Source organism: Lichenostomus cassidix, chromosome 7 (assembly GCF_008360975.1).
Source record: "Lichenostomus cassidix isolate B80296 chromosome 7, HeHo_3.0, whole genome shotgun sequence".
Lineage (NCBI taxonomy): Eukaryota > Metazoa > Chordata > Aves > Passeriformes > Meliphagidae > Lichenostomus > Lichenostomus cassidix.
Genome location: NC_139488.1, coordinates 28,977,423 through 28,996,057, shown reverse-complemented (window position 1 = coordinate 28,996,057; position 18,635 = coordinate 28,977,423). Strand labels below are relative to the sequence as shown.

The 18,635-nt window shown below is 43.1% G+C and overlaps 1 protein-coding gene across 1 annotated transcript; it reads left to right on the top strand.

The window, feature by feature from the left end:
• The first annotated feature begins 636 nt into the window (after nucleotides 1-636).
• On the top strand, nucleotides 637-16,978 carry LOC146434867 (protein mono-ADP-ribosyltransferase PARP14-like). Its single transcript, XM_085067029.1, has 19 exons — nucleotides 637-935; nucleotides 1,048-1,154; nucleotides 1,238-1,271; nucleotides 2,183-2,257; nucleotides 2,954-3,151; nucleotides 3,331-3,615; nucleotides 4,117-4,353; nucleotides 5,259-7,516; nucleotides 8,215-8,448; nucleotides 8,735-8,956; nucleotides 9,942-10,023; nucleotides 10,987-11,136; nucleotides 11,661-11,723; nucleotides 12,712-12,879; nucleotides 13,788-14,006; nucleotides 14,106-14,699; nucleotides 15,154-15,299; nucleotides 15,863-16,037; nucleotides 16,262-16,978. Exons 1-19 carry the CDS (start codon nucleotides 731-733, stop codon nucleotides 16,558-16,560), a joined length of 5,751 nt encoding a protein of 1,916 aa, XP_084923155.1. The 5' UTR covers nucleotides 637-730; the 3' UTR covers nucleotides 16,561-16,978.
• The last annotated feature ends 1,657 nt before the right edge of the window (nucleotides 16,979-18,635 follow it).

Here is an 18,635-nt window from a genome sequence, read left to right as displayed (position 1 = left end):
CATGTACCTGCACTAGTTGTGGGGAGAACAGTGCATCAGGAAATAACAGATAAATCAGTTGCCCACCAAGAAACAAAGGCATCTCCATGGGTTGCTCAGCAGAGTGTGTGATGATACCTAGGCTTATTTGGATGCTTCTATTTTTTAATGACAGTTGATTATTTAACCATTTCCTCAATACGCAGTGAAGTTATGGGAAAAGAACTTCATTTATCTACTATTTTAGTGTCCCATATTTGGCCATAAGGGTGAAACATACAGCATGACATAGCTGAAAACTAACCTTTGCAAGGGACAGCCCTGAGCACTCAGGTGAAAAGTTCTCAGCTAGCTGACAACTTGGCCTGAGGTAAACACTCATTGCAGCCTTCCCCGGTTGTGGAAACATCCCTGGCAAAGAATTATGAAAATGGTCACTTTACTTTGCATCATGACTTCATTCAAAAGGGTAAGGCAGGGAGAGCGTTACCCACTGGTTAACCATTATAAGCCCAAGGGCTGAAAACTCAGTGACAGCTGGTTCTTGTACGACTCTCAGGAGGCACAAGGGGCTGTGCAGCCCGGAGGCTCCGAGGCGGTCAGAGGCCGTGAGGAGGCACGGCGGGGACCGAGACCCCGGCCGCCCCGATGGGCCGGGAGGGGCCGTCTGTTCCCGGCACTGGGCGGAGCACCAGGCACACGCCGAGAAGCGAAACCGAAAGCCGCGGGGAGAGGAGTCGTCGGGGCCGCCATGGAGGGGCAGCGGCCGTGCGCCTTCCCGCTGCTGGTGCGAGGGGACTGGGGCCCCGCCGAGCCGCCGCCCGCGCTCAGGAAGAAGCTGCTCTGCTACTTCCAGAGCCAGAAGCGCTCGGGCGGCGGCGAGTGCGAGCTGCGAGCCGGGAGCGACACCGGGAGCGACAGCGGGCACATCCTCGTCTGCTTCTCCAGCGCCGAGGGTGAGCGGTCAGGGCGGGCCGGGCCGGGGCGGGGGACGCTGCTGGCGATGCCCGCGGTGAGACGGGCGGGGAGCGGCCGCGTCCCCCTGAGCGGTGCCTGTTGTGTTGGCAGTGAGGCAGCGGGTGCTGCGCCGGCCGATCCACGAGCTCGAATGGGGGTCCGGAGGGCGGCTGTCGCTGCAGGTCACCGCCCTGCCCGCGAACAAGGACCCCGCGCAGGTGAGGGGGGCGCGGGTGAGGCGGGCGCGGGGCTGGCCGGGGGAGGGAACGCGGCTGACCGCTCTCCTCTGGTTCCCTTGCAGGAGGCGGGGCCGGCAGGCGGGGCCGAGGTGCCAGGTAGGAGCTGCGGCAGGCGCGGCGCGGGGCTGCGGGGATGGCGAGGCAGCGGCCGGGGGAGCCCGGGCGGAGCGGCGGGCATGGGGAAGGAGGCGGAGCCGCCTGCTTGGCCGGGCCGGGCGAACGGAGCTCTAGCGCTTTGATTCCCCTGCCCAGCTCTCCCTTTCACTTTCCGAATCCCAAACACGGTGTGATTCCTAAGGTGCAGCCGCGAAGTCACATCCCAGGCACCGCACAGACCGACCGCGCTGTCACGGCTAATACACTCCCACATACACGGCTAATCGATATGCTGCTATCAGTACACACAGAAGTAATCCATACACACATGGCTGATACACACACAGCTCACTCGAGCTCTGCCTGCAAAGTACCTGCTTGTGCATAGCAGGGCAAGTGTGCAGGTGAAGGCTGAGGGCACAGGCTGGAAAAGCAGTTTGGTCGATCTTACCACTGTTTTGTTTTCTAATGTAGCTGCATTTCCTCTTGTTCTAAACTTGGAAGTCGAGCAATCATGCCGAGTAAAACGTATCATGACAGAGGCTCGTCCACACAGAGGAAGTGCCTGTTTCCAAAGGCACTTTCCTCCCCAGGGCGGAGGTTCTCAGCACTTCTCATGCTCAGTGCAGCTTTTTGTGAGAGGACAGTGCTGTAGTGCATGGCAGGACCTGCTCCTGGTGGTTCGGGCAGCATGACTGTGTGCTAACATTATACCTGAGGCTTCTTGAGCTGATTGTTTCTGTAACCAGTTCACCATATGGTTTAAAAAGAGGAATCTGTGGAAGTCTGTGATTGTGGCAGTCTCAAATGAAACTCAATTCAAGCTGTGTTGGCTCCTGGCTGTACATGAATGTGTCCATTTTCTTCTTGAAGTATCCAGTATCTGAGAAATCATTGTCATTTGTCTCTAGTTAATGAACCCCAGGTGTCTCTTCCCATCTACCAGAATAAGGAAACTTCTGTGTGTACTCAGCGGGAGAAGATGGGTAAGCGTGTCACTTATCCAGTGGTGACCATTGTATTCTTGCTGCTTTGGTTTTCTGGACCTTTCTGCTGCACTAGTGCCCTGGTCACCCTTGTGGCTTGTTTCTCTAATGTAGTAATTATATAGTATTTATGTAGGAATTATGATCCCAGGCTAAAAGAAATAAATATTTTTTCCTTTCCATGAGTCCGTTTAGAGTCCCCACTTCACTGGCTGCCTCAGACAGGTCAGTTCCTTAGGGGGCAGCAGTGGATGCTGGCCTTTGTTCTGGCTAAGGCTGTCCCTACCCAGACTTTCCCAGCTGCTCCCAGCCTTGCTGTGCCAGAGCAGGTTGAGAGCTGTGTACCCCAGGCAGGCACTGGGCTGGCAGTGGCAGCCAGCATGGATAGACCCTGGGTGACCCACAGCAATGGCTGGAACTGTGAATGGAGAGCGTGTGCAGGCAGAAGAGCACTGGGAAGCTTTAGTAGCTTTTACTTCTGCTGTCCTTGCCTGGTGATGAACTGTTTCCTCCTCACATGGTGATACAGCAACTCCCACTAGTGATATGCTTAACTTGTTTGGGATTCTTACCCTGTTCTTTTTCTTGACCTTAAGTATGATCTGAACAAAAAGTGGCATGGAAGTTTAGAAGACCGGAAGCTTGGGTTTTTCTTAACTTTTGCCTAAGGCATTAGGGTGTGATCTCTTGTTTCAGAATCGTGTGAGAAATTGGAAGCTGAAAAATCAACCTCTAGGAATTCTGTTATAGTAGTAACCACTGCCTCTGGGGAGGAAATAAAAGATGAGATTGTGAAAATGTACTTTGAAAATAAAAGGAAGTCTGGTGGGGGAACCATTGAGTCCTGTGTCAAAAAGGATCAGGAAGTGATCATCACCTTTCAGGATGAGCAAGGTATGATTGTATGTTGTGGGTGTTAAACTGCTAAAACCCCCTTTTAAAAACAGACCTTTGCTGGTGCAGGATCTCTTTGTGAGCATTGCTCCAAGCAGAAGTGGTGTATTATTGCTATTGTTTAACATGCTGCTCTGATGTGATGGGAAGATCACATCTCTATTTTTCTTTGGGACTAGATGCCCAAGAGGTTTTGCAAAGGAAGCATTGCTTGAATAAAATTGATCTGGTTGTGAAGCCGTGGCAAGTGGAGACTTTCCAGGAGTCATGTGAAGCAGAGAACTCTGAAGAATCCCTGCTTTCCACCTCAGTTGTGCTGGAAAATGTGAAGGAGACAACAAAAGATTGCATGTTAATTATGCTGGTGGAAAATGTTAGCGGCTTGTCAGAGTATAATGGTGACTTCAGTGTGGAAATGATACCTGAGTTATGTGCTGCTGTAGTTACTTTTACTGGAAATACTGGTAAGGAGGAGTCAGAGTTGAAGCTCTTTCTTGTTAGCTACTTGTTTATATGCATGTGTGTGAGTGAGATTAGGCTGGGATTATATTCTTTAGTATTTTTAAGGTTGGATATGATATTGTGTCCTTTTAAAGGAGGATTTACTCTAAAAAAGTTAATGCTATAACCTCTATCTGTAAGATATAGAGGCCAGTGCAAGTCAGAAAGTGAGCTAGCTCTGGTTTGGATAGGAAAAAGAACAGGTAGGACTAAACCCAAACAATAACTTCAAACAAGCAATGCAGGATGTACTTGGTCTGAGAACAGATTGTGATCAAACATGAGGGCAATACTAAGTGACAGATACTGAATATGTGGAAAGAAGTAACTTTGTGGGCCCCTCTGGGCTGATTTTGTAATTCAGTGCTTTGATCAGTGCACATAGTGATAGTCTGCTAACATCACGGTAGAAAAGAGAGGTCCAAGTTTGATCTTTCCTTTTTTCTTCTCCTTTCTCTTTCTAGATACAGAGGAATTTGCAAAAAAGTTTAATCAACATCCCAGAGCAATGGAGCAACACGTTACTGCACGGTGCCTTGAGCAAACAAAAAGTGTTAGGGCTGAAAATATACCACCCAACACACCCAGTGACTATATAACTATCTACTTTGAAAATAAGAGGTGTGGAGGTGCACAAGTGGTGGATGTTCAACTGCTGCCTGATGAAGATGCAGCTATTATTACATTCAGTGACCAAAAAGGTAATGCAGAAATGCAGAGCCCTTATTTCTTTGAGAACCTCTAATTGAAGGACCAAAATGTGGATTTTCTAGATCAATTCCTCCTTTACCCTTATGAAACAGCAGATCTGGTGCTTTGCCAGCAGGTCTCATGCTAACTGGAGTGCAAGCTTCAGTTTTGGACCAGCTGAGCATAAGGCATAGAGTTTTTTAATTTTCTGGATCGTTTGTTTCACCCAGGCCCTGGTCCTTACGGAGTTCAGGTTACAGTTTGAGTTTGGTGGAGAATGCACAGCCCCACGGGCACAGGGGACTTCCCCCCACCTAGTCACTTCCATGACCACTAGCTGCCCGTGGCAACATGTGCTGCCTGGCTCATCTCAGGACAATTTCTTGGGCAGCTTTTTGGCTGGAGAGCAGGTGCTGTGGGTTGTCCAGTCAGTGACAGAAAGATGAGTGACTGTGGAAGGTGTAGGACAAGGGAGAAGCTGGAGGCATTGCAGTGAAGGGGAGAGATGAAGGGAAGTTGAAGGAAAGAGATGGTTTTTTGGGAAATAGAGGAACTGTGTTTGATACTGCTGAGTAATAGCCCAGACAACTACTGAGCTGGGCACTTCAAGTACAGCATATAAGAGAAGTGGGGGCAGAGACCGTGCACAGCTCCTCCCAAAGGAGTATGCTGCTGTGCTTGACTGTCTCTCTTCAAATTAGTTTTTGGCATTTAAAATAAGTAATTCCTCAAAAATGTGGAATTATTTCTGTCTGGGAAGAGGAGGAAATTAATCTAAAAATGTTCTTAAAAGTAACAAACATTATTAGATAGAAAATATAGTTTAAGAAACCCCAAACAATGAAAAAAACCCAAAACAAAAGAGAAAATCTTAAGTGCTGACATGAATAACTTGGGGGTTGTTTGTTTGTTTTAGATGTAACAAATATCCTGGCAAAGAAGCATTCACTCAACAAAACACCAATCTCTGTCTATCCTTACTACGCCTCGCTGCAAACAGCTCTATATGGAAAGGAAGGGCCGCAGATAAAGAAGCCAGATCCAATTACATTGCCTCTGGATCCCTATATCTGGCATTTTTTGCAAGGAAATAGTAGCTTCACTGAGGCAATAGATCATGAAATGGTGAAGTGTAATTGTGTGCCAGTGTGGCCTGAACCCCTCTGTGCAGACCCAAAAGTTACTTTGCAACCTTCAGCTATTTCTTCTGAGCGGAAGAGATCAGTATCTCAATTGGTCAAGACATGGAAGGAAAAAGTTTCCACAGCATTTTCACACAGCATATCAAAATACGAAGCAATTAAATGCCAAGTAAGCACAGAGGTGTGGGAAGCCATTGGAAACAGCTTTCCCCATGATGAAGTTCTGGTGATCCCACATATTTCCAAAGATTTACATGTTCTAGTAGGTGAAAAAGAAGTTGTGAAGAAGGTTGAACAAGAACTGAAGCTTCTGATCCAAAAGGCCACCAGAGAAATTGAAAGAGAAAAGCAAAGAACTGAATTGAAAGTAGAGACAGTGAATTCAGTGGAATATAGAATATTACAGTATAGTGGTCTGGAAGAAAAATTTCGTACAGAGTTCCCAGGCCTACAAATAACTTATGATTATTTGCAGAAGAGGATGAACCTATCTGGAGTGCCTGAGGAAGTTTATAAAGTCAAAGGGGAAATACTCGATCATATACACAAAATGGTAAAGAAAACAATTAATATCCACCCTTACATTTTTCAGTTTTTAGAGCATATTGATAATGAAACTCTGTCACAGAGCCTGTTTATGTCAAAACAAATTATAGCCTTTTATGAGCTTGGTAGGGGAGATATCATCCTGAAAGGGAATGCTCCTGAAGATCTCCAAAAAGCAGAGGAAGAAATAAAGAAGGAACTGGATTACAGAAGTATTACTTTGGAGGATAAGTCAATCCTCCAAATGGAGGAATGGCAGATGCTAACCAAGGAAAACTGTTCTCAGGAAGCTGTAACAGTCACTCACAAAGAGAATGAGGTCATGATTGCTGGTCTTTCTCAAGCAGTAGCAAAAGCTTTTGAGGAAGTTTCCAACTTTATAGAAGAAAACACACAGGTGCAAAGGGTCATTGGAGAAAAGCCCATGGCAGTCATAAAGTTTTTTGAGAAAGAGAAGGTCAATGATTGGGCTGGCTTACATAAAAAAGGTGTGAAAGTTGACTTTAGCACACACAAAAACTCTGGAGATATATCCTTGAGTGGGCAGAGGGCAAAAGTGCTGGAGGGAGTCAGCTTAGTTGAGCAAATTCTGTCTGGCCTTTATTATAAACGTGTGGAAATTAAAGCACCAGGAGTCAAGGAATATATGAAAGAGGAAGTACACCTTTTGGCCCCCCATGCAAAACAAGAGTTCAAGTGTTTAGTCCTACTGGAAGAGCAGCCAGAAGAGCAGCTGGAAGAACAGAAAGAGCATAGTAAGAGAGGCAAGCCCTATATGCAGGTGACCGTGGGTGAAACTGTGATAGCGCTTTATGAAGCTGACTTGTGCACTCATCCTGTTGATGTTGTGGTGAATGCATCTAATGAAAAGCTAAAACACACAGGTGGCCTTGCTGGTGCTCTGTCAAGAGCAGCTGGCCCAGATCTGCAAGAGGAGTGTGATGAGCTGGTGAGGAGGCATGGGGATTTCCAGCCTGGCTGTGCAGTGATCACAGGCGCCGGGAAACTGCCCTGCAAGAACGTCATTCATGCTGTTGGGCCCAGGTGGAGCAACGAGGAATCACAAAGGTGCATGTGGTTGTTGAAAAAGACAGTGAAAAAATGTCTACAGCTAGCTGAAACGTACAATTGTCGTTCCATAGCTCTGCCTGCTGTAAGTGGAGGGATTTTTGCCTTCCCACTGGAACTGTGTACACGTTCCATTGTATCCTCCATCAAGGAGACCCTGGAAGAATCCAAGGGGAACAGCATCTTGAAGGAGGTTCATCTTGTGGCTTTTGCACAGGATGGCATTCAGGCTTTCAGCAAGGCATTTAGGGACGTGTTTTCAGATTCTTCACCTTCCTCCACGTCACTGCATCAGGCCAGTACAGTTTCTCAATCTAGGAAGAGGAAAACTCCTCAGCATTTTAAGAACTTCCCATTCATAACAACTGAGGAAGGCCTTAACATCCTGCTGGAAACAGGAAGCATTGAAGATGCTAAGGTAAGTGTTCTAAATTATCTCCTATTGAAATATCAAGTGGTTTTGTGTCTTTTTTAAAAACAAACAAACACAAAACCAATAAACTACCAGCTGTTGACCATCATGTGTAATTGGCAATGTTGCGTGTTTACATGTTACTGAAATTGGCTATCCCTGCTGATAACAAGAATTGCTATTACTGTCTTACATGGTAGGTACAGATGGCTGTGCAGCACTGCATTTTGTCATCTATTAATGCAGAGGTATGCAGATCACAGAGTTGCAGAACAGTTAAGGTTGGAAGGGCCCACTGGAGGTCATCCAGTCCAACATCCCTGTTCAAACAGGGCTCCCTACTGAGCATATTAATGTCCAGACAGCTTTGTTGTAGCTCCAGAGATCCCTGTGGTGCATGGTACATTACAGCAATGGTGGTCAGCAGGAATCTTTCTGGGCTCCAAGCCCTCCTGATCCTTCCTTGCTGGGCAGGAACCATCTTCAGGCAGCACTGACCATTTCAGAAATCTTGATTCTGAGAGGGTGGTACTAGTGCAAAAGCAAGAGGGTACTCAGTGTTGATTAAAACAAATGCCCTGCTCTGGGAGAGTGGCTGGTGCTTCCAGGTGCTCTCAAGGCAGCATTGACACAGACATTTGAGGATGACACTGACATGAAATTTGATGCTTACAAGCTGGAGTTTTTGCTTGTGTGTGTTTCAGACATCCGTTGTCGTCATCAGTGTTCCCAAAGATCTCCAGCTTGACAAAGGGCCACTTGCTAAAGCTTTGCTGAGCAAGGCAGGGCCAATGCTTCAGGCAGGCTTGAAAAAAGAAGGCCTAGGAAGAAAACTTGAAGAAGGATCTGTGTTGAAAACAAAAGGTTACAATCTAGACTGCAGTGTTGTGCTTCATGTTGTACTAGATAAGTGGTTCCCGAAGGACTCATCTTCAAAGGTAAAAGGGTTTTTATTTGCCTGAATTTGTCTGGGATTTATAGTATGTTTAATGCCACTTTTCTTTTGAAATGGGGGACAGTGTCATAGAAGATGAGAGAGTTTAACCTGTTCTTTTTTAACTGTGGGGCCGATCCCTTGTTGACTAATAAATTCTTTGTGAAATCCTTGTGTATGCAATTAATTGCATTTTAATACCAAGAGATAGCTAAAAGGGCCAGTGTTACATTGCACATAGTAGGGAAAAAATTATCTCCAGTAACTGAAAAAATAATTGTGTTTTACAGGTCCTGGGTAACACAGTCACAAAATGCCTGGAGATTGCTGAGGAACTGTCTTTGAAATCCATTACTTTTCCAGCAATTGGGACAGGGAATTTAGGATTCCCAAGCTCTGTTGTTGCTGAATTATTGTTTGACAAAGTGTTTGAATTCAGTAGCAAAAACAGACTAAATTCTCTTGAAGAAGTTCACTTTCTGTTGCATCCAAAAGACACAGCTAATATTGAGGTGAGTTACTGTGTTTTCCTCTCTCTATTATGTGCTTGTATACTTGGGTCTATCTCATGATACTTGGCTATATGATGATCTTCAAAGAATCTATAAGGTGTTTGTTCTTACACTAAAGAAAATATTTGCTTACACTCTCTCTTGTCTATACTAAAAGTTCTATTTTTGATTCTACCCCTCATGGTCACCCACCTATCCTGTGCAATCCTGCTCCCTTCCTATCCTTTTCTATGTCCTGGAAATAATACAGCCAAAAGTGTAATTACTCTTTATCTCATGATTCGCCTAATTCTTCAGTCCGTAGGTCAGACAAATCTGCTATAATTCCTGCATCAGTGCCTACACCCTTGGAAAAGAGGTGTGGTTTTAATGGAGTGCTGATGTCTTTTTAGGAGAAATAATTGTGCTAGGATTGCTGTGCTGGTAAACTTCTCCTGTAGAAACATATCAGTATTCTGCATCCCCTTTTCTTCAGTGTCACATTGGCATAAATTTTCTCTATCCGCACTCAAGTTACTCATTTCACACTGAAAGAGAGCAGTCACGCTGTGAATTGATGTCCAGATAAGTGTTTCTACATCTGTTGTCTTCTGTACTTTGTGCAAGAGCTAACACGCTTTGAAAGGCTAAACTTGAAGGCTCCTGCCTGAAAGCCTGAGCTATTGTGCATAGAGAAGGGTGGCATCACCTGTGAGAGCTGAGTTAAACTACTCACTCAGTGTAAGGATGCCTTCTGCTGCTGTGTCCCTGTGGAATGGTAACTAGGGCTTTGACTCAGTTATTTGTAACTCTCTGTGCTGCTTACACTGAACAGCCTTGCTCTCTGAGAACAACATGTGTCAGGCCTTGACATCAGCATTGTGGCAGATGACATGAGGTAATTTGCATTTACCTCTTTCTAAACATTTTTTAGCTTTGCTTTTCAAACCTTTATTTCTTCTGTGTAAAGTCTTCTACAGGGGTTGATTGTAATTTCCTTCTCTAGGAATTTTCAGATGCACTTGAAAGAAGATCTGCAGCTCTTAAAATGCAGACACCTTCTCTAGATGAGGCTAGCCAAAGCACAGGTAAGCTTGTTTCACAGAAGCTGTGTGCCTACTGATTTTTTTTTCATTTTTTAAAGTTTTCCAGGGAATGCATTCATTATAAATGTTTAGGTACTTGTTTGGTGAGCATTTCATTCCCAAAGTCTGAGTGGCTGCTGTAAGGGCAGTATTTTGAGGCCAAGTGTCTGTTACATCTGAAACTGTGTTAGAGATGCTAAGGAAAGAAGTGTACCTGTGTTTCCTTATCTGGACAGTGCCCCTACAAACTGGAGGCTATACAGAAGCTATAAGGTGTCAATGGCATAAGCAAGGCTTTTTCTTTTATTGTGCAGCACTAGATTAAACTGTGAACAAGTCAGTGTCCTCCTCTGTCCTGGGAAAGCAGCTGAGTTCCTAGTTATGTGTGCTAAAGTCTTATGTGTGCTAAAGTGGCCTCTTTGGAATACTCTTAAATCTTTCACAAGTTCAGATGAATACCAAAACCAAACCAAAATATCTTTGGTGTTATCCATCTTAATGGAACTGCTGCCTGTAAAAAAATGAGTTACATGTTGAAAATTAATTATGATTTTACAAATGACACATGGGTAGAAAGTTCCACCTTTTCATGCAGTAGAGAACCTGCCTGGAGACTCTGTGAGACACAGGAGCAAAGGAGTGAGACTTGGAAAGTTTTCTGCTCTCTTACATTGGAGTTTTCCAAAGACTTATATGGTAAAATGTCCCTAAATAGTGTCTGCATACCAGGTGTGCAGCAAAACGCATTTTCCCTGCTATCCTGCCATGAATAGAAATGATGGGAATGAGTGCAGGTTGAGTAAAGACTCCTGTGAGAAGGAATGATTTTCAGTTAGCACGGCAGGCAATCTTCTTCACAGGCTGAGTCTGTAGCTGTGTCTCTGTAGGCATTGCACCCATGAAAAAGTCCCTCATCTTTTACATCATCACTCCCTTCTGCTCAGGGTCTGTATTTCTTTCCTTCAACTTTTTCTTCTGTCTCTTCAAACTCAGAACACAATGTGCTTGAAGTGACAATGGGCTCCATCATATTCCGGGTGGCAGAAGGTGATATTACCAAGGAGGAGGTAGATGTCATTGTAAACATAACAAACCAAACCTTCAGCCTCAAAGCAGGTATTTTAATTGATATTGTGCATGAAAAAAGTATGTGTGCTTGGAAGGGCTGGGAAAGAAGAGGAGGAAGTATTCAATGCCTTAAACTCTTTGATTTGTTTCACAGTGTAGTTTCTGTTTTGCTTCTTAGGGTACAAAAGTTCAATTAGGAAGTGTCTGAAACTTTATTCTCTTGGTAATCTATGTCACAGGATGGCATGTTTAAGACTCTCTTGCAGAAAGGGAAATGAATCATTTTCTTTGAATATAGAATCTCTTTATAGAACACTTCTTGGACTAAAGGAGAAGAACAACCTCCATGAGGTTTTGACCTTAGTGGAGCTTGTTAGGTACTTTAAACATCAGTTTGAATTAAGAATCATATAAGGCCAAAATTTTGGCTGCAATGTTCTTCATTTATAATCTGTAATGTTATCAGAATTGAGATTTTAGATGTGATGAGGCATACAGTTCTGCCTCAGATGGGACTTTAGAGAAGCAGAAACAGTGGTGACAGTGGATTCATGTTCCTCTTCTCTTCTAAGGTGTCTCCAGAGCAATTCTGAATGGTGCTGGAAAAGCAGTTGAAGACGAATGTACTGTACAAGGTATGGTACAACATTTCTGACCTTTCCAAAGGTGTTAATGCATAGCAGGGAATCTCTTGGAATACTTTCTCAGTACTGACCACGGTAGTTCCATCTGTATTATGCACTGTGTTACAGCAGCTAGTTTTTAATCAGTTAATGTGGTATTTGTAAAACATCTAATGAGGAAAAGAAAAATCTTCAAGGGGAGACAGCTTCTAAGCATACATGAAGATCTAAATCTATCAGTTATTACATCCTCTTATTCCAAAAAAGATTTCCATGACAAAAACAGAGTCAACATCAAACAGAGCCATGAGCAAGGGGTGATGTTGACAAAAATATTGATAGAGAAGCCATCTCTCACTGGAAACAACTGTGTAACTGCAACTCCTCCTGTTATTTCTCAGTGAGAAAATGTTTGCTGTTGGCCTAACTAGTAACTCATTAGCACTGGGTTCCTGCCTCAGAAGAGGCATTTATTTGTAGGCCAAATTCAGCTAGTGAACAGCAACTATAATGAAAGAGGAGTAAAGATGGATAAGTATGTGGTTTAAAACCCCAGAAAATACGGGAAGTGGGAAATCCGCAGGTGTGGAGGTCAGCTTGGAAGACCAACCAAAGGAAAATAATTATGTGCAAGAGGTAAACAAGCTTCTTTTACACAGGTTAAGAGTAATTTGGGCTAGATGGGGTAGATGGTATATTTGTGTGTGTGTGAAGACAGAGTGCCAGTCTGCATGATGTTGTCTTGAGTTTACTGAGCAAACCTGACAAATAAAGGCACACACTAAATTTATTTGACAAAGGAGGCAAATATTTTACAGACATAAATTAAGTTCTTGTGCCTTGAAAGTGAAAATTGAGCAAGGGGGTTGCTCACTTTATGGAAGGAGACATGAAGCTTAACCTGGGGCATATTTGTCACCATTTCTTATTTCCTAATGAGGACCAGCACACATCTATATTGTGGATAATTGTTGATTATTTTCTCCTACTTATGTTTCAGCCCAGCTAGGTAGCAGCAACTATATCATCACCCAGGCAGGAAACCTGCCATGCAAAAAAATAATTCATTTTGTTGCCCAAAATGATATCAAGTGGCTGGTCTCCCAGGTGCTCAAGATATGTGAACTACAGAAGTACACCTCTGTCGCCTTCCCAGCAATTGGAACAGGTCTGTGTCTCCCTTTTCTGGAAAGGGTTCAGTGCATGTGATTCTGCTGATCTCAGGGCTCAAGTGATGAGTTTGATTTATCTGGAGGGGTTATTATTTGGTGAAAATATATTTGGAAACTGCAGTCTTTAAAAGTGTTATTAGAGGCTTGTGAAAGCTAGAAAGCTTCACTCCTTGCAGTGATCTAGTACGTAAAGAGCATGAGTGTTCCAGGGTGAGCATTCCTTGCTAACAGGGATTCAAAGGTATGTCTGTGCTTCCTGAAGAACCTGCAGCCTGGTATGTGTGGGCAGCTCATCAGAGAATAGCCAGGAAACTACTTTTCCATTGCTGAAATCAGTAGATGATGCCGCTCTGGCCAGCAGCTGTACATTGATATGGATGGAACACAAACCTGTCAAAAAGGCCAGATTGTCTCTTTTTCTTCTCTTGTTGTTTTCAGTTAGTTTGGTAGGAATCCCTGGAGTTGGAGAAGCCAGAGCTGCACCCCTTGCATGTGGGTGCATGAATAAAACTTGCATGAATTCTTATTCTTATTCTTATTCTTATTCTTATTCTTGCATGAATAAAACTAGACTTGAATTTTGAGTGAGGAATTGGCTACTGGGCCACTGAGCAGCAGGCCTGTGGCCTATTAGTTACCCAAGCCATATCGTCCACATCATAACCTGACTGGTTGCCATGTCTGCAAAAAGAAACTTCCATTTTTCCCTTGCTGAAAAGCTCGTCCCCAACTTTCTCTTCCTGTTAGATAGAAACCTTTCCTAATTGCCAGCCTGACATTATTCCTGGCCTGTTTATGATCCAGGTGATTGTGGGTGTGTTCATAGCTGTTCTTTTAAAGATGTTTTACTCATCTGTAACAGTTATTAACACTTTCTATAGCAAAATATCTGCAACTTTTTCAGGAGGGGCAGGCCGCAATCCAGCTGAGGTAGCTGACAACATGATAGATGCAGTAACTGACTTTGCAAGAAGGAATTCTGCTCCATCTGTGAAAAGTGTTAAAGTTGTCATCTTTCAGCCACATCTCATGAGTGTGTTCCATGCAAGCCTGCAGAAAAGAGAAAAGTCTACTATAACACAAATCAAATCGTGGTTTTCCAAGAAATTTGACAAGGTTGGATGTAAGTAGATGTCACTTAAGTACAGGTTATAGATCAATCTGTTTAGCACCAGCTAAAAAAGAGTACTATTAATTACAATATTTATGTGTTTTGATGTAGCGTTCTTCGGCTCTGAGAAACGTTCCCCAAAGGAAAAAATCAAAGTGGTTTTGGAAAAGAAAATTGACCTGGCTGTTGTGCAGATTTGTGGTGAAAGTAAAAGAGACGTGGAAGCAGCTGAAAACTGGCTGAGAAAAGAAATTTCAAAAGAACAATCTCAAACAGAAATTGTAGATGAGTCTGTCTCGTATTTCAGTGAAGAAGAGAAGGAAGAACTGCATGACCTTCAAAAGAAATTAAAAATAGGTTTTTGTCTGAAGAATAACTCCATTGAAATTTCAGGGGTTACAAAAGATGTCTGGAAGGCTTCTGCAGCTGTTCAGAAAATGATCCTCAGGGTAAAAGTTGCTAAAGAGAAAGAGACCCAGGCAAAATTGTTACAAAAGTCAATTGAATGGAAATACTTTGAAAACGATTCTTATGTGCCCTTCGACAGTCTCATAAATATGGAGTTGGAAAACGCTTACAAGGAAAAGCAGAATATTTTTGAAATCACCATTGGTGAGCAAAAATACACAGTGGATATGGAATGTAAGCACATTATGGACGGCCGAGGAAAACAGACATCCATTTTACGTGTTGATAAATCTGAAGGTAAGTAGAAACATCTTGATAGACTGACGTTCCCATGCGAAAACCTGGTTGTATCCAGCAAGAGAAAGGAGAAAGCAATGGTGAGAATATTCAAAGTATTGTTAGGAGCTTTGTGCAGGTGCTTTTCTGGAGAATGCAGAAAGGGACTGAATTGGGAAATAAAAGTAAAAGAATGCTGTAGCTATTTAAAATATTTTGAAAAGTGTCTAATGTGTTCTGACATTCTCAACAGGCTTACTAGCAATAATTTTCTTGTAGCACTTGTCATTCTAGACTTTGGTTCAATGCTTGAGATGTACCCTCTCCCATTTACTACTGGTCCTTTACCATGTAAGGAGATACCTCTTTCTGACTCATCCATAAGCAAGATGTATGAAGAAGGATTTGTAGCAGGGCATATTTAATGTTAAGCAGGGGTTTGGGGTGAGTATGATTGATTGTGTTTTTTCTGCAGATCAAAAGTCAACAGTGCTCCCTCCAACGTGGGACGCTATGGAAAATGAGCTACTCAAAATAGTGGAAGTAAGACCAGAATCAAGAGAGTATAAAGATGTGCAAAAAAAATTTCTGAGGACTTGTGAGTCATTCAAAATTGAAAAGGTAAAAGCAAGCCATCACTTCTGAGCATAAATACCTCGATGGCAAGTGATGAAGGATACTAACAACAGCAACAGAAAAAGAAATTCCCCTGGGATTTCTGAAGTTGGACTAGTCTTTCTGGCTGTCACTAACTTTAATCAGCATTAGTCAGTTTATTGTTGCAGTTGAGGTATTTACTAAGTAGCAGCTCTTAAGCAGCCACTTCTTCAGCTGCAGGGGAGAGTGCTCTTCCTTGGAATGGTTTTTGCTGTAGCAGAGCACATCTTTTGCCCACATAAGCCTTGTGTGCTGTGCAGGCCCAGTAGGCATCTACAGCCCAGAAACCTGCAAAATGCTCCTGTCTTGTTTCATAGGGAGTGTTCGTCTCATGGTTTGGGCTGGGTTCGGTTATCTGCCTTGCCAAAGTTTGGAAGGATTTGACTAACTTAATTCATTATCTGGTATATGTGCATTGGAAGTAGAAGGGGAATATTGGAACACATTAAATGATTGATACGCTAATTGTTTTCATTACAACAATTTACCCATTTTCTTTCTTTCTGTCTTATTTTCAAAATTCACAGATTGAAAGGATACAGAACACATATCTTTGGAAGAACTACCAAATAAAAAAGTGTGAAATGGATAAAAAAAATGGCAGCAGAAACAATGAGAGACTTCTGTTTCATGGGACGAGTAAGGAGTCATTAGCCTTTATTAATGACAAGGGATTTAACCGGAGCTATGCCGGAATGCACGGTAATGTAACTTTCAAAACAACTCTTGTTTTCCTGAAGAAGGCTAGGACTGATATGCCATGCCATCTGTATAGTCCTGCCTTGTATGCAAAATGATTAATTTTGTTATATCTCCCTACTGCACATAAAAAGCAGAGCTGTCCAGACATTCACAGGCTCTGAAGGTGGCAGATAAGGAATTGCTGCCACTGAAACATTCACAAACATTTGTTTTTCTGACTACAGCTGCAAACTTTGGAAACGGAACGTACTTTGCTGTAAACGCCAACTATTCTGCCCAAGACACCTACTCTAAACCAGATGTGGATGGGAAGAAGTACATGTACTTGGCTCGAGTCCTTGTTGGAAAATATTCTCAGGGGACAAAAGGATCAATTACTCCAGGATCAATTGATGCTAACAACTCTGTAGATACGTATGATAGTTCAACTGATAACGTGAGCCATCCATCCATGTTCATAATTTTTAATGACATTCAAGCTTACCCTGAATACCTTATCACTTTCACTAGATATGTATTTTGATTGCAGCCTCAATGTGCATTTCTTTCAGCCTTTTCATAGGATGGGAACACCTATGACAAAACACACAACGAAAATAATGAAGAGTTGTGTCAAATTAATTAATTTCTGTTTCCATTCAAGCAATCTCTGATAATTTCTGATCCCTCTGACATCTGTTTACACTTGGAGAAGCTGAGGGTGTTAACATTCCAGTATAATCCTGTACTGCAAACCTCTTTTATATTACATAGTAAGCCTTTGTGTTGTATCAGATTGTCCATACAGACTTAGTGCCTTCCCTATTGCTGGTGGGGAATTGGAAGGGATAATGCAGCCATGGACCATTCAGTGTCACTTTTCTGATGCCTTCTTACACTCTGTGACAATCTTATAATGTATTATGATAGCGCAGTTTTCAATAAATGAACCACTTGTACTTAATGACTTGTGTTTGTCTAAACTTCTTTAAACATTTAGCATTGGTTTTCAGTCAGTGGACTCCAATGAACTTGACATTACAGATACAGATTGACTTGTTTTTTATACAATAACCCTGCTACTTCGCAACACCTCCGACTTCAAAAAGCCCTTTGGCTCCTCTGAACATACTGGGTTTGACTTATTTGGTTGCATGAATAAGAAAAATATCTTCCAATGCTTTCTTTACATAGTTATGTTACTGTTAAAATTTTATCGTGGGTTGGTGTATCCATATGAGCAATACAGACTGTAGGGTAACTGTGGCCAAGGAACACCTTTTCTAGGGAAGGTGGTGTGAAATAACATGAATCTGCAAGTCACATATCTCAATAGAGCCATAAACCTTGGGTTGTTCCTTTGTACCCATCCCATCACTCCCTCTGTGACAGTGCTGGAACCTCTCCCTTTGGGCTTTTTTGCTTTTTACTATGTCAGTTTTCTAACCACTGCAAATTGTTGTCAAAATCAAGTGTGTTGAAATCAATTTCACCTAGAGCTGGAAATCAAGATATGGTTATGGGGGTCAAAAGTCTTAAGTTTTGCTTGTACAATGAATAAACTTATTAAATCTCCCTAACAAATACCCATGGCTAGTGATTCATCAGTGTGCCATGAGCCAGAGGAGATGGTTCCAGGAGCTTCATTGCAGCTGATGGGTCCCTGGTACCAGTCTGACCATCCTCTCCAGGAGCAAGTATGGCATCAGTTCTCAGCTCCCCCAGCGCCACAAGAAGCTGCAGAGGACACCAAGGTGTTTTTTCACCAGTGCTTGCATTACAGGTGCTGAGGGCATCAAGCCTGGAGCAGAAACCTGTAGCTCAGGGCTCTGTGGAGGCCATGAGGGACAGATGCTGCTTTTCCAAATGGATTTTTTCTAAGGGAAAGGCAAAGACTGGAGGCAGGAGCATACAAAGGGACCAAGAATCATTGAACAGTCTGAATTGGAAGAGCCCCACAAGGATCATTAAGTCTAACTCCTGGCCCTCCACAGGACAGCACCAGAGTCACATCATGTGCCTGAGAGCATTATCCAAATGTTTCTTGAATGCTGTCAGGCTTGGTGCTGTGACCACTTCCCTGGGGAGCCTGTGCAGTGCACAACACACTTCCGGGTGCAGAACTTTTTTTAATATCCAAACTAAACCTCCCCAACACAGTTTGTTCCACCTTGATCTTATTTCTCTGGCAGCAATGATACAAAATGTGGAATGTGTAAGAATTTTTTAAGAAACCATGTACTTTGATGTTTGATCTTTGTATACTTTCAAGTTTAATCAACAAGAAAGGAGATTTCATCCAGGAAACAGACAGCAGCTAGCAAGTAAGCTTTAACTGATGTCCAGGTGTTAGAAAGACAAATTACTTGTTAGTAGAATTGCCTTGTTAAAGTTTAGGGCTCAGCATGTTTCAATGATTTGAGACATAGAGGGATGGTAACAAAGCTTGGGAAGAAGGATTTCCCACTGATAGTGAACAAAATGAATGCATAATTTACAGGCCCACAAGGGCTTACTGGGTTAAGGTAATTCCAGCAAGGGGAGATGTAACCACCAGCTCACATCCCACCAAGTCAAGCAACTCACCGACCCAGAAGAAGAGAAATGTGGGAGTTCAGG

What these genes read in the sequence shown, in the direction of transcription:
- LOC146434867 (XM_085067029.1), top strand. Translation starts at nt 731, where the DNA reads ATGGAGGGGCAGCGGCCGTGCGCCTTCCCGCTGCTGGTGCGAGGGGAC. An exon ending in TACATTCAGTGACCAAAAAG is followed by an intron (nt 4,354 to 5,258) that starts GTAATGCAGAAA and finishes TGTTTGTTTTAG; the next exon opens with ATGTAACAAATATCCTGGCA. An exon ending in AACCTTCAGCCTCAAAGCAG is followed by an intron (nt 11,137 to 11,660) that starts GTATTTTAATTG and finishes TTCTCTTCTAAG; the next exon opens with GTGTCTCCAGAGCAATTCTG.